Source organism: Equus przewalskii, chromosome 12, assembly GCF_037783145.1.
Source record: "Equus przewalskii isolate Varuska chromosome 12, EquPr2, whole genome shotgun sequence".
Classification (NCBI taxonomy): domain Eukaryota; kingdom Metazoa; phylum Chordata; class Mammalia; order Perissodactyla; family Equidae; genus Equus; species Equus przewalskii.
Window position 1 is genome coordinate 26692743 of NC_091842.1, and position 22763 is coordinate 26715505.

General features: G+C 48.5%; 1 protein-coding gene across 11 annotated transcripts in view; it reads left to right on the forward strand.

Annotated features, from left to right (window-relative positions):
* Window positions 1–22763, forward strand: part of EEF2K (eukaryotic elongation factor 2 kinase) — a 59622-nt gene that overhangs the window by 15298 nt on the left and 21561 nt on the right. For 4 of the 11 annotated variants that reach the window (XM_070566548.1, XM_070566551.1, XM_070566549.1 and 1 more), the window contains exons 3-9: window positions 11428–11528; window positions 14991–15051; window positions 16996–17033; window positions 17467–17638; window positions 21217–21366; window positions 21693–21825; window positions 22082–22209. In XM_070566548.1, coding sequence (XP_070422649.1) covers window positions 11428–11528; window positions 14991–15051; window positions 16996–17033; window positions 17467–17638; window positions 21217–21366; window positions 21693–21825; window positions 22082–22209 — 783 coding nt within the window. Of the gene's footprint in view, window positions 1–11427; window positions 11589–14990; window positions 15052–16995; window positions 17034–17466; window positions 17639–21216; window positions 21367–21692; window positions 21826–22081; window positions 22210–22763 lie in introns of all 11 variants that reach the window. The other 7 variants (XM_070566546.1, XM_070566550.1, XM_070566547.1 and 4 more) reach the window with 3 other exon arrangements.

The window sequence follows — 22763 nt, forward strand, 5'->3', positions numbered from 1 at the left end:
GGAAATCCCTTACTTCGTTAGGGGTTTGTGTTCCTTCCATGGGAAAGCTGGTCTAAAGGAGAGGGAGAAAGGCAAACGTTATTGCACTTTTGTATAATAACTGGTGGTGAAAAACATTAAAAGCGTGATACTGTTATCTTTATTCAATCCTCACAAACGGTAAATACCTGTTAGTACTGGGAACAAAATGCCTATTACCACTTTGGGATTTGAAATTGAAACCATTCTCTTCTAACTTCAGAATTAATCTGTTTTTAGAATATTAATAATTCTGGTTCACAGTTGAATATTTTTTCCTTTCAGGGCCAGAGTTCTAGCTTAAGTCTCTCTGGGGCAGGCAGCTCCGGAAATAGCCCTGTGGGTCCCCTCTGAGGTTGGGGGGGCCCCTGAAGGGTCGGCTTGTGGCTTGCCCCGCTTTCCTGTCCTGAGGCAGCTCTGAAATGCACACCCAGCCCCTCGGAGGGCAGCGTGGGAAGGGTGGGAGAGCACCTGGCACTTCTGTCCCTTCGCTTTAGGTCAGGAAGGCTCGAGGAGATGCTGATCTGTGCGGCGTCCTCTACCCCATGTGAGGGAATCCAGGTGCCAGAGGGGGCTGGGGGGTCAGGGCTCGTGAAACAGAAACCAGCCCACGCCGGCTCAAGGGAAAGAGGGAATTTATTGTAACAATCCAGGAGTGCTTTCTGGGACCCAGGGGCAGAAATGATGTGTGTCTCTCAGGGGACAGATGCAGGAACTGGAAGGCCATGGGCCTGTCTCTCTCTGTCTCATCTCCCAATCTCTATCCTATATTCTGTCCTATCTTCTCTGCCTCTTGGTCTACGGAGTGGGAAAATAGACCCTCACAGTCCCAGAGTCCCCTCATTACAGGTGGAGCCACGTGCAAAGACAGACTTGACCCTCTCCATCCCAGTTGTGGGGGGAGAAAATCTGGTTGGCCCAGCCTGGGTCAGTCATCCTGCGTCTCTGATCCGGTCACTTCCAGCTAGGGCTTGGGTTGGGGGTGTCACAAAAGAGGGGCTGCTTCCAGGGAAGGAGGATCCTAGTGGCCTCCAAGTGGGGTAGACCCCTCAGAAGGACTCTCCCCACAGCTGCCTGTTTAGAGGAACCAAGAGCCTGGTGGGGGCCGTTTGGCAAACACTGAATGGACCCAGGAGCTGAGGGGTCTCAGACATGGTGGGACACAGTCTCTGACTGCAGAATGCAGTACGGTGAGCCTTTAAAGGAAACACAGATGGCGTGCTCTGGTGAAGGGAGGTCTGTCTGTAGGTCTGGCTTTAGGATGTGAGCTTCATGGGGGCAGGACCCTGTGGCCTGTTCATCACTCATCCCCAGTGCCTAGAGCCATGCTGTGCACACAGTAGGTGCTTCATTTGGAATCAGTGGGGACATGGATAAATGCTGAACTCACTTCACTGTGGGTACTCTCTCTCTAAGGAACAGATAGACAGTATTTGCATAAAACGTAAGCCGCTGCGGCCATATGATAATAGTTATTAAAATAAAAAACATACCTCAGATGGCAGTTTTATCTCTGGAAGTTCATCCTCAGCCAGGTGTTCCCACTGGGGGTGCTGTTGGCTTTTTGGGAATGACAGTTCTTTATTGGGTGGGACTGTCCCTTATATTGTAGGATATTCAGCATGTCTGACTCCTGCCACTAAATACCATGTTTTCCCCCTATTCATTATGACAGCCCAAAATGTTCCCCACCATATTTTTACAAAGCTCATGTGAGGGGGTACTGCCCTTAGCTGAGAACCAGTACAGAAGTATTTGTCTAAGTGTTCAAATTTACGTATTTAAAGATGTGCTTTGCGGTATTGTTTGTAATAAAGAAAACGTGGACACAGCTCAAATGTCCATTGTAGACCATGGGCCTAGCAGAATGCTGTATTTACATGAAAACAAAGATGACCTTTCCGGGTGATTTGACTTGAAAACAGTGCCAAAATAGAGATAAATATATATCTGTGCGTGTATGTACATATTATGTATTTTGTGGGAGGAAAACAAAATCCATGAAAAGCCCTTGGGACAGTGCTGGTCCATAATAAGGACAAAAAATGTTAGCTATTTTTGGATTATATGTGCTGTTAAGTAAAACAGCAAGTTGAAATGTAATACAATCCCACTTTTATCAAAAAACGTATATACACAGGGGCCAGCCTGGTGGCGTAGTGATGAAGTTTGTGTACTCCACTTCAGCAGCTTGGGGTTCGCCGGTTCACATCCTGGGTGTGGACCTACACACTGCTCATCAAGCCATGCTGTGGTGACATCCCACACAGAAGAACTAGAAGGACTTACAATTAGCATAAACAACTATGTACTGGGGCTTTGGAGAGAAAAATAAAAAAGAGGAAGATTGACAGTATTTTAAGATTGGCTCAGGGCCAATGTTAAAATATGTATATATATATATACACACACGCATATTAATATTTGCATAGCAAAAACTGACAGAGAAATTTGCATCCAATAGTTAATGGTGATTCTTTCTGGGGGAGAGGGTGCTGTTAAGGGGGACTTTGATTATCTACATTATATGTATTTTTAAACATTTGGAACTTTTAAAACTACATGTATGTATTACCTGTGTGCAGAAAAAGATGTTTTTAGAAGAAGAAAAATAAAGCAAAACAGCCAGATAACCTCCCCTCCCCCCAAACAAACAAATCAATAAATAGCCCCTCCTTACAACTCAGGTCTCTTCTACAAGGCAAAGTTCAATATCCTCCCTGAGGAGGGAGCCCTCATGGTCCCCAGGGACCCTGCTGGGCTCTCTTCACCCCACACTTCTCCCGCTCCTGGAATAGGCTTCGGTTTTCACGCCTCTGCCTGAAACCTCTTTCAACTGATGTCTGTTAAAATGATCGTCCTGGCTCCCTCAGGACCCGATTTGAAGACACCCTGCCCTGGCTATCTCCTCTGCATTCCCTGGGGCTGTAGCAGACCGTTCTGTGCATGTGTCAGTCTCTGTTTATGAGTCAGCCGCTGACTGCAAGGCTAGGGGCTGAGTCCCATTGCACTTCCCAGTCCCTGTGCGTGGGCTGTAGCTCTTTGTTGCCCGTGTCCTAGATCATCGCAAGCAGGCTCTGTGGGGTTCCTGTTGCCTGTGGCGACTTCGGAGGGAGATAGCAGCCCGGTTTTCCAAACCTCACTCTCTCTGGCACTCGACAAACCTAACGTATTTTTTTATTTACTGTCAACATGGCAACCTGGGTTGTTTAACCAAAATGGCCACCTGGCGTTCCTCCAGGGTGGCGCCACCCTGCAGGTACTGGGCATGTATGATGAACTGTCGAGGTCTGTCACTGTCAAGGTCATTGCCTTCTGCCTGAGTTTCCCAGGGGGTGGTGGCAGAACCTTTCAGGGGGCCGCCTTCTCCATAGATTATCAGGCGGCCAGCCAAAGGATGTTTATAGAGTTTATGATAACGTGGGAAAGTGCTTCTGCTCTGGAGTTAAATTTAAACAGCAGAATATAGGGTATGATTACACACACACACACACACACACACACACACACACACACACAACAAAAGCCCAGAAGGAAGTACGTCAGCATGCCCACAGGGATTGTCTTTGGACAGGATCAGGAGTCATTGCATTCCTTTTCTACTTCTCTGTCATTTCTGTATTTTCTAGAATAAGCATCTGCAGCATATATATGTTTTCAGTTTTTTAATACAGTGTGCAATTTTATTTAAAAAAAATGTCGTCCTTGTCTGAGAATATCTTGGGGATCATCCCACATCCGCACATGCAAATCACCTCTTTTTTTTTTTTTTTTAGGGAGATTAAGTTATATTCCATCACGTGATAGACATGGATTTATTTAGCCAATCTCCTCTTAAGGGAAACTTTGTTTCCTTTGTTTTTCTATTACTAACAGTGCTGTAATAAATCTCCCTATCTATGTATCCAAGCAACCTTTAAAATACATATAATTTGTAAACAGTACATGTATATGTACAAAGAATTCACACTGTAAATGGTAGACAGTGAAGAGTGAGCCTCCCACCTCTGATCCTTGTTTCCCTGGGGGCCTCGGGTCGCGGGGTGGGGCAGGCAATGCTCTGCGTGTTGTACTTGGATCACCTCACTTAATCTGCACAGCAGTCCCATGAGGATTGGCATTTTGACCGATAGTAAACCTGAGGCTCTGAGACCTTAATCACTTTCCCTGGTATATGGTGGGGCCGTGTTGAACCCAGCCAGTCTGGATCCAGAGTTGATGCTCTTCATGACTGCAGTATGTTGCCTCACTTAGGTTGCTGATTTCAATGGCTGAATATCTTGTCATTGTCTGGAAACACCATAATGTATTTAGCCAGCTCCTCTTGGATGGGTATGAAGGTTGTTTCCAGACTTTTGCTACCACAAACAGCACTTCCATAAGCATCCATTTATGTATGTCCTTGTACCCACGCAGGGGTGTGCCTGCCAGGTGAGTGCCCAGAGGTGGAAAGGCTGGAGCAAACCGTTTGTAGGTTTAAAACTCAGCCAGGCATTGCCGGTTGCCCTTCAAAGAGGTTGCACCAGCCTCTGTGCCCCCCATGATGCCTGGGCACGCCTGCTTCCCATACCCTTGTTGACAGACTTCAGTGAGTACATTCATACTTTCGACCCACTGAGGGTGACTGACAGCTTAGTCAAAAAACAGTGATCACTCCAAAATGAGACGGAGGAGCCAGAGTCTGATGACTTACTAGGGGCAGAGACATCCCTGCCTACCTGACCCCCAGGAGCCCCACCCTGGCGGTGTTGGGCTTCTGTCCCTGCCAAGTGACCAGAGGAAGCTCTGTGCACACCCAGAGGCGGTGACCATTTCGGTGCTCTGCCCACTGCTCTGAGAATGCAGAATCGGAAAAGGAAGCTTAGGTGTCCTGGATCCAAAAAGCTTAGGACCACCAGCAAGATAAGGGTCTGCTGGGCAGATGAAGGAAAAAGACAGTGATGCTGGCATTGGGCAGGAGGCCACTCAGTGACCTGGTGTCTGGAAAACAAGAGGAGGCTGAGGAGATTGGGGCCCAGCCTCAGGGACTCATCTTTCTGCAGTATGTGCATGTGCTGAAATCTTCAAATCCTTCGTGGAAACGTGCCGGGGAACAAGGGGTCCCCTTCTTTAATTGTATTTTGTAAATGTTTTTTAGCAGCTTTATTGAGATATAATTCACGTACCATACCATTTACCCATTTAAAATGTACAATTCAGTGGCTTTATAAAGTTATGCACCCACATCACCACAGTCAATCGTAGCCCATTTTCATTATCCTAAAAAGAAACCCCACACCTCTTAGCCATCATGCCCTGGTATCCCCATCCCACCCAGCCCTGCGCAACCACTCATCTACGTTCAGTGTCTATGGATTTGCCTTTTCTGGACATTTCATGTAAGTAGGATTATGTAATATGTGGCCTTTTGTGACTGGCGTCTTTCACTTAGCGTAATGATTTCAAGGCTCATCCATGTTGAAGCGTGTATCAGCAATTCCTTCCTTTTTATTGACAAATATGACTCCATTATATGGATATACAACATTTTGTTTATCCATTCATCAGTTGATGCACATTTGGGTGGTTTCTCCTTTTTGGCTAACAAGTCTTTGCGTGGACGTGTTTTCATTTCTCTTGGATGGATACTTAGGAGTGGAATTGCTGGGTCATGTGGTAACTCTACATTTGGCCCACATTCTTTTTGTGAAAGAGCAGGCAGTTGGGGTTTTACAGGCTTGGTTGGAGTCCTGGGTCTGCTTTTTCCTGGTTGCCGCAGGTTTTCAGGCAAGTCACCTCCTCTCGCTCTGAGCCTTGAATGTATCAGTGGCCTGGGGAACTAGCCTGCCTGCCTGTCTGCGGTTGACAAGATTGCCATGGGGTGCAGGCTGGGATGTCATCTGGAGAAGGGCTTCCCGGAGGCAAGGACATTGTCATCTTGGGGACTGTTATCGCTTTGCTGGTTATTATTTCCATCCTTCCCATCCTGTCCTCTCTGTCCACAGCTCTGAATCCCACTGGTCAAGGGAGATCAGCTACAGCCACTGTTTTTGACAAAGAGAGTTTTCTTTAGGATTTTTAGCCATGTTTCTTTTTTATTTTTTAATTTTTTTTTTTTTGAGGAAGATTAGCCCTGAGCTAACATCTGCTGCCAATCCTCCTCTTTTTCCTGAGGAAGACTGGCCCTGAGCTAACACCCGTGCCCATCTTCCTCTACTTTATACATGGGATGCCTGACACAGCATGGCTTGCCAAGTGGTACCTTGTCCGCACCCGGGATCCAAACCGGTGAACCCCAGGCCCCCGAAGCAGAAGGTGCACACTTAACCGCTGCACCACCGGGCTGGTCCCGCCATGTTTCTTTTGTGTTTGTTTTCTTGCTTATAGAAGTAATCCGTATTCCTTGCAGAAAATAGTAGCAGATGCTATTAAGGCTTTAGTATGTATTTCAGACTTTTCTATATTTCATTATAAATACAGACATGAATAAATAGGGACTTTGTATTACAATATTAGGATCATGCTATATGTGCTTTTCAGTAACTAGTTTTCCCTCAGCAAATAATAGATCATGCATATCTTTCTGCATCAGTAAATATGAATCTAGTCCATCATTTTTTTAATGGCTCCATGGTATGGCTCTACCACACTTTCTTTAAGCATTTCCTCTTGTTGGATGTGTAGGCAGTTTCAAGTTTTTTGCTGCTATATTCAATGCTGGGTTCCATGGAAATTCCATGAAACCTCTAAATGCATGTGGCCCAGAATGGGGCAGCCACATGGCGCTGTTGGCCTCTTTCACCAGGAGCGTGACTGTGCTGCTTTTATTGGTCCCTGGGTGTGGTTTAAGCCCTTTACTCTCAGCCAGGGTGGAGGCTTAGAGCTCTAATTCTTAAAGTCTACAGAAGTGAGGATGGGGAAAAAACGTGTTTTATAACATCCCCTTGGCGAATGTAACAGTTAATGTTTCAGGAAAGAGGCCTCCCTGAGCTACTGGATGCTTCCTCGTGAGGTCCAGAGGGTTTGATGGCCGTGATAGTGGCAACAGGAATAGTGACATAGCAACAGCAGCAACATTCTATGTGCCAAAGAAATTGCAAACACATTACCCGCACATCTGGCCTCATTCATGGCATATTCTGGGAAATTTATTGTTACTATTCTTATTCAATTTTTATTTTTATTTTGTGCTCTCAAGCTTTGAAGAAGCAAAACCTTTCTGTTCTCTAGGCTGGGTTCTGTTTTCCTTTTTATGAAATCCCCTAGACATCCTGTTTTATGTAAGATTAATCAGCCCACTTGACAACTCAGTTTTAGTATCTTTAGAACTAGAGAATATTAGAGCTGGCAGGGCCTTAAGAATCGTCTAACAACCCAGTGATCTTTGTTTGTTAACTTCGATTTACACATGCAATACCTGAAGACGTTGTCATAGTAAAAACAAATGCGAACAGTGTAGATAACACTGAAGTCTCCTGGATCATCTTCTGTTCTCTTCCCAGAGCTGACCATTATAGCAGTTTGGTGTAAATCACTTTTCAGACCTTTTTTATGCATTTGTATATAAATATACGTTTATGCATGTATCTGCAGACACACACATCCTTAGAAATGCATCATAGTGATTTGTGGGTTTCCTCGACCAGTAAATGGTGTCATACTGCTTGTATTATTCGGCAACGTGCTTTCTTTTCCTGAACAGTAAGTCTTAGAGATTGCCCATGTCAGTGCCTTGATCTTGTTAACGGCTGTGTAGGAGTATACCAAGTGCATGTAATCAGACCCCTGTGGACAGGCAGGTGGTTTCAGTGCTCGACTGTTGTATAGTATTATAAGACTGACCATCTTTGGGCCGGCTCACCTGGGCACGCCTAGGCAATTGATCAGACCTGGGCCACGAATAGTGAAGGAGCGGATTCATAGCCACTGCCAGATGGCTCTCAGAGGTGACAGTCCCTGCCTCCACTCCCCTCTCAGTGTCTGAGGGTATCCACTGCCTAGGCCTCCATAAACGCCCCTTGTCCTAACCTGATGGGTAAACTAGTTCACCAGGGAGTTTCAGCTCGGGCAGAGCTTGTTCACCTGTAGTGACCACTGTGACCTGAGTGAGCCACTATTTCTGGAGGGAGCGTGTCTGCCCCAGGAGTGGGGACCGGAAAAAAGCTGACTACTAGTAGTCAAAACATTTTTCGTTGTCATTGGTAAATGAGGAAAGAGAGGTTCCCACAGTTCGTCAGTGGTGGGCAGGAACCAGAGTTGAGGGAACTGAAAGCTTAGTACAGGACTCCTTCTGTTGTGATTGAAAAAAAAAGTCATTTGAGTTAAACCCACCTGTTGCCAATAAGATACGGCATGATTCTTTTTTTGGTTTGGAAAAAGAGGTAATTTTGACCCTGTGGAATAACATGCCCTCTAATTCTGAAATACTTTTTTCCTTGACTGTTTTTTTTGGTTGATTCCACAGCAACCAGCCAGGAGGTAATTTCTTTTGACAATCCTCATGGAATGGGGGCCCTGGTCTTCGGTGGCTTAGGGAGTGTTTGAGTCACCAGTTGAGAGAGGTGCAGTTGGACAGCCTGGTGTCCCAGGCAGAGAAGAGGGCACCTGCACACACACGCTCAGAAGGGTGGGCTGCTGACTGCTCAGAACACCACAGGCTCCTTGACAGGTGGGGGTGAGAGGGCCGTCCCTGCCATTCACAGCAGCTGGAATACGAGAGGGAACTGTGGTGCTTTTTTAAAGTACCGAAATTCAGAAAATGTTTTAGTTGTAAACGTGTCTGCCTTGAGGTTATTTGTAATGGAAAAATCAGTGACAAGCTCAAAGTGTAACAGTGGAGAACCGTATGAGAATGGTTAAGGCAGTAATGATGAACCCATACAGTGGATTATTATACAGCTGTTACAACTAACTTCCAAATTCATGATGTCATGTTTGTGTGAAAAAAAGTGATTTATTTGCTATTTCTTGGAGTGTAACTTAAGAGAAAGTTTTTGAAGGAGGACTCCAAACTTATAAATTTTAAATGTGATCCAGCAATTACACTTCCAAGAAATATGTCCTACTGAGATCTTGCACAAGTGTGCAAAGATTTAGATAGGAGGATGTTCACGTCGGCACTGTCTGTACTAGGAATTATTGGAGAGAATCCAAATATCCATCAACTGAGCTTAGAGAAAGACCTTAAGATATGTTTGTACAATTACATAGTTTCACAGTCGTGGGAGGGAAATGAGATGACCCAGCCTGTCTGTACGTATGACTTGGAAAGACTGAGTCCAAGATCCTGTATTAAGTGGAGAAAAGTAAGATGCAGAACAGAATGTGTGGCCCGTCCCATTGCTCTTAAATTCATGTATGTGTTAACAAATGCATAGCAGAAAAGTTGCAGAATATCTACATCAGCTGTGATTTTCAGAGGATTGGGGGTTGGGGGTTAGAAAGGACTTCTGCTTTCTAGTTCAGAATTGCGTAGTGCTTGCAGTTTTTTTCTATAAGCAGATCATACATTTAGAATCAGGAAAATAGTCAAGATCACTAAATAAAGTCCCAAGTCTCATTGACCCACTCTCGTGAAAGGCCGTAAATTATGTTTACGCTGTGATCCCAGTCTTATAAAAAAATGAGTGTAAAAGATCTGGAAAAGAACTAGTCCAAAGCATTGATGATGGTTGCTCTAGGTGGATGGCATGTGGCACATTTGAATTTTCTTGGTCTTCTGTATTTTCCAAGTGTTTTTATTAAGCATGAATTAGCTTCTGTTTTGGAGGAAAAAAATTATGGGCTTTATCTTTGGATTTTGCAGAGATTAGGAAGGCCCAGCGAGGGAGTCCTTGACCTTCTGTGTTTCTGTGTGTGTTTTTCTCGAAAGGCTCAGCTCCTCTGCCTTGTCTTCTCTGAGCAGGGTCCCAGTGATGGGGCTCAGGTGGGGCCAGGGCCCTTGGGATGCTGTCCTGTCTGGGCCCGAATCCGTGGGGAGCTGGGCTCCTGCAGAGGCTGGTGCAGGTGGCTGAGGGATACCGTCACGGGTGAGGAGGTCTGGAATTGCTGTCCCTCGAGTCTGTCTTGTCTCAGAGTGCTGTGGGCCTGCCCTGCTCAGGCAGCGTCTAGCCCACCATCCCGTCCCCTCCCCATGGCTCAGGCCTCTGGCCTGGCAGGAAGTTTTCGTCTCACTGATTCTGCAGAGGCTGCAGGGCAAAGGGTCAGTTTCTTCAGGAAGAGAGTGAAAGGGATTGCTACCTAGTGTGGGTGTCAGGGTGTTTGTTGGGAGGGGACAAGGAAGAATTCCACCTTGGGATTATAAAAGCAATAAAGTAAGCCTTTTAAAACAAAAAATGGAGTTGTACCATAATACCGTTGAGGAGCATGCTCTCTTCTCTTCATAATATGTCTTGGACATCTTTCCCAGTAAGTGCCCAGAAAGCTCTGGTTCTCAAAAGGTTTCAAAGTTTGGGGGCATTGATGCTGAAACCCTGAAACAGGCAGGCAGTTCTGCACAATGAATTGTCCTGCATCCCCAGGACCTTGGAACGTCTCGTGGGAATCTGTTCATGATGAACTGAGCCCAGAGCTTAGCACTGTGTTAATGTAAAGGCAACATCTTTTTGCGTAGTTCGATGTACTCTGAGTTTAGGAAGCTTATGTGGTCTAGGATTTTCATTTAGGGCAGGAAAATGGGTGTATTTATGATTTATATAGTATTTATAAAAGGTGCTGTTAGGCCTGATAGGGTCCATAATTCTCACCGTGGAATCAGTGCAGCTTTTTGGAAGGGCTATTAGCATTTTAAGTGGATATAATTAAAATGTATTAACCAGGCTCCACAGGCAGACATGTGGGTTGAATCCAGTTTTGCACAATCACAATTATGCCTCATATTTTTGCACACTTGTGTTTGTGTTTCTATAGGATACATCACTAGATGTAGAATGGCTGGGTCAGAATAAAGGAATGCATTTTTTTTCATTTTAGTGCATTGCCAGATTGCCTTTAGAAGAGGTTTATACCCATTGACTGTATGTGAGCACATCGGTTTCCCCGCATCCTGGACAGCACTTCCTGTTAGCAGTTGTTAAAATGTTTGCCAGTCTGAACAAGGTGGGATGGGGGAATGATAGCTTATTTTCATTCTCAACTTTTTAAATACAAGCAAAGTGGTGTGTGTTTTCCTATGCATGTTATGTTTCTTCTTTGGTCTCGTAGTTAAGACACGTCACTTCTGCCCATGGGAATGCTGTGCCCAAGTGAGACCAAATAGGGTCTTTTGGGAACTTTGCTCCTGAAAGGATAATAGATGGGAGTATTTCTCTTGCCCTGACGCTGTCTGCCTTTCCAGGGCTTGGGGACCCCTGGGAAATCACAGGGTGGGAGGAGGCTGGGCTGCACTGTTTCCAAAGCTGTTGGTCTCACACTCTCCTCTGCGTTCTGCAGGAAGCCTGGAAGCACGCAATCGAGAAGGCCAAGCACATGCCTGACCCCTGGGCTGAGTTCCACCTGGAGGACATTGCCACGGAATGTGCCACGCGTCACAGGTCAGCAGCTTGTCTAGGGGTACTCTATCGCCCCAGGCCTCAATGTGCCACGCGTCACAGGTCAGCAGCTTGTCTAGGGGTACTCTATCGCCGCAGGCCTCAAGCAGTCCTTGAGGGTGTGAGTCCTGCTTCTCTTCACAATCAGTGAGGCCTAAGTACCCCTGGAGGTCAAGGAGAAGGGAATAATAATCATATCAGCCAATATGTGAGTGCTTATGCATGCTTAAGGCATTATCTCATTTAAACCTTAGAGTGGTCCTATAAGGTGTGTATTGGACAGGCGAGGCTGAGCTATGCTGCAGTAACAAATACCCAGGGGCCTAAGGCAACAAAGATCTATTTCTTACTTATATAAAGTTGGGGGAGAGTTGAGCACCTCTTCAGGGCAGCTCAGGGATCCAGGCTGCTTCCATCTTGCAGTTCCATCATGTCAACATGTGACCCCCACAGTTGCTACCAAAGGGGAAGAGAGAGCATGGAGGCAGCACACCAGGTTTTCAATGCCTTGGCCCCAGGAGGATTCACAAAATGGAACTGGGAGCGTCTAGAGTCCCTACTGGAAGAGGCAGAGGGACAGAAGAGTGTTTTCAGGGGGTTTCAGGAAGAAGTAGCAACAAAAACCACAAAACACCACCACTAATAAAATAATATGGATGACAATGATGATGGTGGCCCTTATTAATTGAATCTTCCATGTGCCAGGCACTGTTTTAAACACTCTGTGTATATTTACTCATTTAAAAAAGCCTGAAGTAGGAATTGTTTCAAGCATTTGAGACCCCTTTCAGAATCTGATGAGGGCCAGCTCAGAAAGTTGCACACGTATGTATAATTTGCTTATAATTTTAGAGAACTCATGGACTTGCCCTGGAGCCTGCCCTCTGTCCTGTGACCTCTGTAGATGCTACCAGCTCTGAGTCATCCAGACCAACCCTCTCAGTTCCCTTCATTGCTCCAGGGGAGAGAGAAGTTTGCCTAGGGTCAGCCATGTAGTTAATAAGCTAACCTTCTGACTTTCAATACAGTGTCTTTGAATTAGTCAGAACTCTGTTTCAAATGCAAGTGACAGAAATGCAACTCACAGTGGCTTAAGCATAGAAGGGAATATTTGGCTCATATAGGGAGGCTTCAGGCATGGCTGGTTCCAGATGCTCCAAGGAGGCTTTTCGCTTTGACCTCAGATAGACTCTCTTATATCAGTGGTACAGATGACCCTCGGGAGCCCCACATTTCATCTCACCCAATGGAAAGGATTTTTTCTCTCTCAATTTTTTTTAAATAAAAGTTCCATATGTGAATCTCATTGGCCTGGCTTTAGTTATATGCCCATGTCCGAACCAGTCATTGTTTCAGGGAGCTTTGTTCTGATTGGCCAGGACTAGACCACATACTACAAGACAGAAGGTGCTAGGGGATCAGCTCCACCCAGACCACATATTCTGAGAATGGAGGATGGTGGTTCCCCAAAGGAAAATTGGGGTGGGGGTGCTGTTACTAGAAGAAGGGGGAGCTGATGCTAGGCAGGCAGAAACCGTGGAGGCTTCTCCACCTTTCTGCAATGTATTCCTGCTCCCACTCTGTGAGAAGATGGCTTAGAGCCTGGCAGGCACCCCCTCCCTACCCCTGGAGGCCCACCTCCTAGTAGGCTCTGGGGTCTGTGCTGGCAGCCAAGGTCAGCATTCTTGGGGGCCCCAGCAGGGCAAGGTACGAACTCTGTTTCTTCCTGCCTTTATAAGGGCAGCGTGGTGGCTGGTTGGTGACACATGGCCTTCAGGCTGAGGACACAAGCAACACAGGGAAGCCCCTGGAAAGGCAGGATCCACAGGCTGGGCTGGCCCTGTGTGTCTTGGAGTCCGCGGGGACTGGGAACCAGGAACCAGGCCAAACTGTGTTTATTTCCTAACCAAAGCGGCTGACTTCATCTGCCCTGGCTGCCACCAGAGGGATGTCAGGCATTGATGGCCAGAACCCCCAGAGATTTCTAAATTGGAGGCTCCCTCCTCCATCCCTGGTTTTTAAAGAGCTCTGGGGCAAGACAGCCATTAATGGGGCACATTTCCTGTTCACATGGGTTGTCCCCAGGCTGGTTAAGAGCCGGGTTCTGGTTGAAACTGACCCGGGTTTGAATCTTGTCTCTCAGGCTGATTACTTCACCTGTCTGAGCCTCAGTTTTCATGTCTGGAACGTGGGCGCAATAATTGTACCGATCTCAGGGCTGCTGTGAAGGTTGATTGAAGAGCTCTGTTTAGGCACCCACCGTATGGTGAATGCTCACTGAGCTTTGAGCAACTCTGACCTGTGTGATGTCGGTGGTTATGAAGAACGATTAAGATCACGCTGATGTCGCCTAACTCCTCCCTGGCCTGACTTCTGGGCGCCTCTCAGTTTTCAATCTCTTGCAGGTGGGGGAGGACTGCTTCCTTTGCCTTGATCTCTACGTAGTAATAATAATCATCACTGCTGTTATTTACTGAGCACAATGCTTGCCGTGGGCTGTTTGCCATCGAGCTGCAGCTCTGAGGAACTTTCCTTGCTCTGGGCCTGGGGGCGGTTACCTGCCAGGCCTCTGCTTGTTGTTCTTCATGGAGGTTTCAGACTCCGAGAAGCCTGTTCTCATGAACTGGGAGTGTTCTGGCCCCCGCCCCCTCGCTGAAGGGTGGGCCAGGGCAGCACCTGCTAGAGCTAACAACACCTCAGCCCCAGGGGACATGTTAGACTTTAGGGATTTACTGAGCTGAAGAGCTTTCTACCAGGCAAACCTGTCTGAGGCCCAGGCAGGCCTAGGGGCAGATCGGCTCTGGGAGGGAGAACTCCCGGGAAAGGAGACATGGAAACGTTCTGGAGCCCTCTCCATCCCTCTCTGCCTTGGGTGTGCATCCAGCAGCCCCTTTCCTGGATGGACTGAGAGGCAAGACCCTCCCCCACCCCTGCCTGCACCCAGATGGTCTGCAGGAGATGCACCCAGCTGCCTGGGCTGGGCCTCGCACAGGTGCCTGGCAAGGTTGAGGCTGCCATCTCCCCTCCTGGGACCTGCCATTTGTTATGTAGACCAGTTATAATAAGCATATTTATTTGTTCAGTCGTTTATCCAACATGCATTTATTAAGCATCCACACACACCAAGCCCTGCAGTGAACAAGACAGACACGGGCCTGCCTTGTGGAGTTACTGTTCAGTGGAGAGCCAGACAGAGACCAAGCCTGCCCACAGCACAGCACTCAGTGCCCCGGGGACACAGTGGAGAGGGAACACCTGCGTTTGAGGAAAGGGAAGGAGGCCAATGTGGTGGGGGTCTGGGAGGGAGGGAGAGTCTGCAGTCCCAACCCAGGAGGTTGGCTGCCTGCAGGTAGAGAATAGGCTTGATCCCTAGGGCAGTGGGGAGCCCAGAAAGGTCTTTCACCTTTAGCCAGTGAGTGAGAAGATCAGGTTATGGACGCCTTGGGTGGGTTCTGGTCTCTGCAGGTACAACGCTGTTACTGGGGAGTGGCTGGAAGATGAAGTTCTGATCAAGATGGCGTCTCAGGTGAGCAGAGCCTCCAGCCCAGTGGGGACAGGGCTGAGTGGGGATTTTTCTCAAGCCCACTTGGGTTCTTGCTCCCTCCCTTCCACACCCTCTTTATTTTTTTAACTTTGGGGGATTCTTTATATTATTGGATATTTATTTTATTTTTTGTAATAGCTTTATTGAGAGATAATTCACACACCATACACCATACCCACTTAAAGTATACAGTGCACTGGTTTTTAGTGGATTCACAGAGATGTGCGACCATCACCACAATCAATTCCAGAGCAATTTTACCATTTCAAAAGAAACCCTGTATGTACCCATTAGCAGTCAGTCCCCAATTTCCCCATCTGCCTCCAGCTCTGGGAAACCACTACTCTACCTTCCGTCTCTATAGACTTACCTGTTCTGGATGTTTCATATGTTAATCATATATCTTATCTCAAAAAAAGATTCTTCTTGGCCCTGTAGGAGAAGAAGAAATTTTCCTCTACCCTTCCAGGTTCTTCTAGCTCATCTAAGAATTAAATTGACATGAGACGGCATAATAGGAGGAAATCAAACAAAGGTTAATAAGATGTATACATGGGAGAAACCCAGGAAAACTGAGTAACACTGAGATGGTTAAAGCCACCACCTTAAATACCATCTTCAGCTAAAGACGAAGGAAGATTTTGGGGATAGTGGTTTGGGACTTCGAAGGGGAGGAAGGCAGTTCACATAGAGATGGAAAAGCAAATGTTTGGTAAACAAATGTTTGTCATGCCTGGCAGAGACATGGAGAGAACTTTGATCGAGTTGGCCTTGCTAGGTTCCTCTCTGTCTACCACACTTAGATCATATCACACTATAGTTCTCTATGGTGATAGCTCCTTCCGGTAACAGGCCTTCTATCTTAAATTCTTTTAGTCAGTTAGGGGAAGTTCAGAGTTTCTTCCTGAGTCTTTTGTTCTTGAAAATAATCAAGCCAAATAGACACATTTTGAGGTAGCAAATTCTGCTTCCCTACAGTACTCTTCTCAAAAATCAGTTCACCAAAAAAAAATCAGTTGACCGTAAATGTGTCTATCCATTTTCAAAAATGGCAGAGCACCACCTATTACTGAGTTGTTAAATGAATTCAGTGGCTTATAGTCAGCCTTTTTGAAAAAAAAGAAGTAGACTAGGAAATAGAGAACTTCCTTCTTGTATAGTAAGGGTAAGGATTGTTTTGTGAAACATTTTTTAGTGTATCACGCACTCAGAAAAGTGTACAACTTGATGAGTTTCACAAAGTGAACACACTGTGTAACCAGCACCCAGATCAAGACATACAACATCCCCAGCACCCTCAGAAGTCTGCTCAGCCCCAGTCACTACTCCTCTACCCCGAAGGGTAAGCAGCGCCCTGAATTCTGTCGCCCTAGATTCGTTTTGCCTATTTTTGTACTCCATACAAACGGAGCCACACAGTATGTATTCTTTTGAATGTGGCTTCCTTTGCTCAACATTTTGTCCATGAGGTTTGTACAAGTTTTTGCTAGAACTAATTTGTTCATTCTCGTTACTGTATAGTATTTCACCCAATGAATAGACCTAATTGATTTATCCATTATACTGTTGATGGACATTTAGGTTGTCTTTTTTTTTTTTTTCCTGTTACAGACAGGGCTGCAAAAACTTCCTTTGATATGTGCTGTCCCCCTGCCCCTGCACCCCCATGACATCTGGCCCTAGGAGTTCTTCCACTCAGCTCGGGTTGGAGAATGGGCTGGTCTCATCAATTGTGCAGCCCCCAGGCTGACAGTTCTATCAGGCTTTGGTGCTGGGGTATAGGAGTGAGGGCCTAGGGATTTTAGGATTGAGACGAGGTCTAGGGCACCCATTTGGTGGCTGATGTCCAAGGGGAAAGTCTCCTGACTCAGGGCTGCGTCTGGGTGGGGCGTGGGGACTGATAACCCTGTGTGTGGTGTCTTTCAGCCCTTTGGCCGTGGAGCGATGAGGGAGTGCTTCAGGACGTAAGTGACTCAGCCTGGCTCTCGGGGCCCTGCCCAGACTTCCTCAGACTCCTGAGAGCCGGGGCGTTGTGACATTTCTGGCCAAGAAATGGAGACAGTGGCCTCTGCTGCTTGTAGCCTAAGCTCCTCTCCATCTGGTCTCCCTTGGACCACAGGGTTAGGCCTGGCTGTGGGGATGGGCTCCAGGAGAACAGGGAGTATCCTGCTAATCTCTCCTCTGGGGTTTGGGGGCCAAGGGATGTGGGAGAGGAAACCTTTAACAATGTCCCTTAGGCCTCTTCGCAGGGAGCTTGGGAAGCCCCTCCCCGCTCCCGAATTTTGTTCCTGGCTCCAGCCACCCAGGTCAGGCAGGGTCTCCCTCACTTGAACACCCACAGCTGGGTCCCTGGTGGACCCGAGTGCCCAGATGGGCCCCTTGCTGCCTCTTCCCCAGGAAGAAGCTCTCCAACTTCCTGCACACCCAGCAGTGGAAGGGTGCCTCCAACTACGTGGCAAAGCGCTACATTGAGTCGGTGGACAGGGACGTGTACTTTGAGGATGTGTGTCTACAGATGGAGGCCAAGCTCTGGGGAGAGGAGTATAATCGGCACAAGCCCCCCAAGCAGGTGTGTGGTACCCCTGCCTGCCGCCTCCGCACCCCAGGGCAGCTGGGGACAGTGTCTGGAGATGAGGGTGATGGTGTTGCCGGTCGCAGGTTCTCTTCTGCACCGTCTTAACAGTAGCTAATAACAACCGTCATTTATTGAGTGTGACGGGCCAAGGACTCTACATGCAGAGTCGTTTATTCCTAAAAACAGCTCTGAGATTGTTTGAAGTTGGAATGTTTTTATCTCATTTACAGATTGGGTCTGTCAGTCAGGAGTTTTGTTGGCAAATGACAGAAACCCACTCACATGGGCTTAATCCAAAAAGGGAATGTATTGCCTCATGTAACTGAGAAACAGTGCTGGCCACAGGCATGGCTGGATTCAGGACCAAACTGAGGTTATTGGGAATCTTCCTCCATCTCTAGCCTTGGTGTGTGTTCTGTGTTGGCATCACTCTCAGGCAGCTTCTCGACTTGCAGTGGCATGTTGGCCACCAGCAGCTGCAATCTTGCTTTCTGTCTTCTCAGCAGCCTTGTGGAATGACAGCACCTATTTTCCCAGGAGTTCCAATAAAAGTCTCAGAACTGGGTTTCCTTGGCTCTGAATAGGTCAGATACCTGTTGCTGAGCCAATCACAATGGCCGAGGGAGGGGATATGCAGATTGGGTAGGTCTGAGCCATGTGCTCACCCTTAGAGCTAGGAATGTGGGTCCTTCTACCCAGACTACGTGGACTGAGTTTGGTGGCTCCCGAGAAAAAACAGAAGGAGGAAGGAGGAATGGATGCCATATCTGGCCCTGGGGAACCAGGGCTTAAAGGGATTAAGTGACCTGCCCAAACGGGCCAGGATTTAGGGAGCCAGGGCTCAAATCCAGGCTTTCCAAGCCCCTGCCCAGTGGGCTTCTTCATTTGAACCCCCAGGATGTCGAGCGATTCAAGACCAAGGAGAACTTCCTGTTGCCTGCAGGCACTTGAGGAAGCGGGGCTCCTTGGGGAAGCAGGTCTCCACGCCTCTGCCCTGCCTGAATTCACAGCTCAGCTCTCCCATTGTTTGAGCATCTGTTAGATACAAGGCACTATCTCCTGGCTGCCTCAGGAGAGCCACACTTCAAGCAGCCAGGAGAATTTATTGAGTGCCTGCTGTTCGCAGGGTCCTTGATTAAGCGCACTTGGAATGAACACAAGAAGCCACAGTCCCCACTCTTGGGGGCTGTGACCTCCTCCGTAATTCACTACACTCCGTCCTGGCCTCCTTTCCCTTCCTCCCTAAGTTTGTTCCTGCCTCGGGACCTTTGCCCTGGCTGTGCCCCAAACCGCATCCCTCATGTTCCCCTATCCTTGCATGTTGATCTCCTTCTCATAGTTCAGGTCTCAGCTCATATGTCACCTACTCAGGGAGACCGCCCCACCCAGACTGCGTGCATGAATGAAGTAGCCCTTGCACCGCTGTCGCCCTCTGTCCCCTTGTTCTGTTTGTTCTGGTGTCTTTTTCTCAGAGCAATTAGCTCTCTCTGAAAGAGTCCTGTTCACATAGTTAATATTTTAGTTGCCTCTCTCCCCCGAGGGCAGGGTTTTATCTGTCTGGTACACTTTGTATCCCAGCACCTAGGTGCTCAGGTAATAGTGATTGGTTGAATTGCTGAAGGGACAGGAGTGTGGTTGTTTGAGGAGGAACTGGCTGTCCCCTCGAGGCTGGGTCCCTGACCCTTCCCCTCCCCCAGTGAACTCTCTGGCCCTGCAGGCTTCCTTGTAGAGATGGAGCCAGCATTTGGGGTGGCGACCCTCTGGGAACCGGCTGCTCCTTCCCGTCAGGCTGGTTCTCGGAACTGAGGCGGCATTTGGGGAGGTTCCCAGCTCTCAGCTCTGGGCCCCTTGCCGCCTTTGCCGCTGTTGTCCGCCTGTCTAGTGACTCAACAGGCAGTTCCCCAGATGGTCATTTCTTTGGGAAACCCAGACCTGGCTCCTTCTGTCCTGGGTAGCACTGAGGGGGCTGGGGTGCCGTGGGCGAATCCTGGTGTAACAGATCACAAATTAGAATCACAGGTCTTCCCTACCCCACTTCACAACCATATGCCATACTTGTACATTTTCTTCTGTGTGCAAAATTAAACCTACTTGGTAAGACATTCAGCAGGGAATGTCTGAGTTCCCCATAATTCCCCATTGTAGGGAGAGAACCACTGTTTACAGTTGGGAATGTATTACTCTAGAATTGTCCCTACTGATGGTAATGATGTCAGCAAATGTTGACAGACCTTCTGTGCATCAACGGATTTTAGCCTCGTCCTAAGTCTGAGATTCCCATTCCACAGGTGAGGAAACTGAGGCAAATTGATGAAATAACTTGCCCAGATTCAGAGTATTAGTGTAAGGCACAGGCTAAGTTGCTCAGCAGACAGACCCACAAATGTGTGTTAACACAAAATGATTTCTTTCTCTCTCATCTAACACTCCTGTTTTGGTGGGGGGCTCGGGGTGGGCTGGTGCCTCACCTCTTTAAGTCATGCAGAGGCCTGGTTCCTTCTGTCTTGTTGCTCTGCCATCCCCTGCGGATTGCCCTGGACCACGTGGTCAGTTCTGGCTCACTGGCAGATGTCCACCTTACAGCCTCAGGAAGGCCGGAGAAGGGGAGGGCAGGCTGGAGTTGCATCATCACTGCTGCTCGCTTCCCATTGGCCAGGCTTGGTCACATGGCCACACCTAGCTGCAAGGGAAGCCATGTGACGTCATCCCTGCTGGATGGCTGTGCCTCTAGTCAAAACTCAAGGATGGGGGGCTGGCCCAGTGGCACAGCGGTTAAGTGCACAAGTTCCACTTCGGCAGCCCGGGGTTCACTGGTTCAGATCCCGGGTGCAGACATGGCACCGCTTGGCAAGCCATACTGGGGTAGGTGTCCCACGTATAAAGTAGAGGAAGATGGGCATGGATGTTAGCTCAGGGCCAGTCTTCCTCAGCAAAAAGAGGAAGATTGGTGGCAGATGTTAGCTCAGAGCTAATCTTCCTAAAAAAAAAAAACAAACTCAAGGATGGTGGTTGTCTTCATCCATTCGTGCTGCTATAACAAAATACCACAGACTGGATAACTTACAAAAAAAAGAAGTGTATTTCTCTAAGTTCTAGATGCTAGGAAGTCCAAGATCCAGGCACTAGCATGGTCGTGTTCTGGTGAGGGCCCTCTTGGTTCGTAGCTGGTACCTTCTTGCTGTGTCCTCACATGGGGGAAGAGGCAAGGCAGCTCTGTGGTGTCTCTTTTATAAGAACATTAATTGTATTCATCAGGGCTCCACCCACATGACCTACTCACCTCCCAAAGGCTCCACCTGCGAATACCATCGCCTTTGAGGGTTAGAATTTCAATGTAGAAATTTTAGGGGGGCACATTCAGGCCATAGCAGGAGTTTTCATTCTCAAAGGAAAGGGGGAAAATGGATTCTGGGGACAGTCAGCAGCTTCTGCCACAGAGCTGGTAAGTGATGGAACCAGGATCTGAGCCCAGGCAGGCTGGCTCCTCTTAACCCCTCTGCTCCTGCCTCTCATCAGAGGAGGGTCCCACCTGGGCCCTGCCTTCCACCTGACTCCACTTCCCCTCCCACCAGGTGGACATCATGCAGATGTGCGTCGTGGAGCTGAAGGAGAGGCCGGGCAAGACGCTCTTCCACCTGGAGCACTATATCGAGGGCAAGTACATCAAGTACAACTCCAACTCGGGCTTTGTCCGCGACGACAACGTGCGCCTGACACCACAGGTGAGGCCCCTGGAGAGGAGGGTCCCTGTGGGGATGGGGTCTTAGCCTTAGAGGGCCCTCAAGCCCCATGGAGCATTCTGAAGGAAATTCTGTAATAAGACACCCGTCACCCGATGCCAGCTTCTGTCAGCCAACCTAAGGTTGCTGCTGAATCAAACAGGGCTGCTTCCTTTGTCTTTTCCTCTATACAGCTCCTCCTTGCAGACAAAGGCCCCCACCATGGGCAGAGCTGGGGTGTCGCAGCCCCTCAGAGTAATGTCTGGCCAGTGACCCTGCAGCCCACAGCCTGGCCTCTTGCTGTCACCTTTTTCTTTCTGCCCCCACAGGCCTTCAGCCACTTCACGTTTGAGCGTTCTGGCCATCAGCTGATTGTGGTGGACATCCAGGGTGTGGGCGACCTCTACACTGACCCACAGATCCACACCGAGAAGGGCACTGACTTTGGAGATGGCAACCTAGGTAGATGGGGAAACCTGTTTCCATGGACTTCCCTTCCCTTCCCCCAAATCTCCCAGCCCTTTGGACACCCAGGAACACAGGCCCAGATAGCATAGTGACCTTCCCGAGATCATGGCGATGGGAGCCTGGGACCTCTGACCCCCTGCCAGTTCTGCACATTTTACGCCTGCCCCTGCCACGTTTCTGGTGCTTGGCACTGCCCCACCCCCTGTCACAAAGCAAAGCAATGCTCCAGACACCCCTGCTCTGTCCACAGGTGTCCGGGGGATGGCTCTCTTCTTCCACTCTCATGCCTGCAACCGGATTTGCAAGAGCATGGGCCTCACGCCCTTCGACCTCTCGCCGAGAGAGAAGGATGCAGTGAATCAGAACACCAAGCTGCTGGTGAGTGCCCGGCGTGAGCCTGCTTGGACTGGCGGGGTATTTCTGCTGCCAGGACCAGCACACCATGCTTCTCTGTGTGATGATGGCCCAGGCCCTGCTGATGCTTACTTGAAAAGTGTCAGGGCTGGAAGGATCTTGGTCCTATCCGCGCCCCTCGTCCCTCCCAAATCAGTGCACAAAGCCTTCCTGAGTGTTGCCGCCAGAGTAACTGGAGTCTGCTTGACTTGGGCCCACTTTTGACCAGAGTGAAGGGACTATATGTGTAGAGATAGTGAGCGAGGTGTGTGGTGTGTGTGTTTGTATGTGTTTGTGTGGGGCGCTGACACATGACTGGACTAGAGTGGGACCTGGCTCTTCGGGCACCTTGCTGTGTCCAGGATGTGCCCATCCCACCTCCACTCCCAGGACCAGATACAAGAGAATATTGGCGGGGCCGGCCTGGTGGCGCAGCGGTTAAGTTCGCATGTTCCGCTTCTCGGCGACCCAGTTCGCCGGTTCGGATCCGGGGTGCGGACTTAGCACCGCTTGGCACGCCATGCTGTGGCAGGCATCCC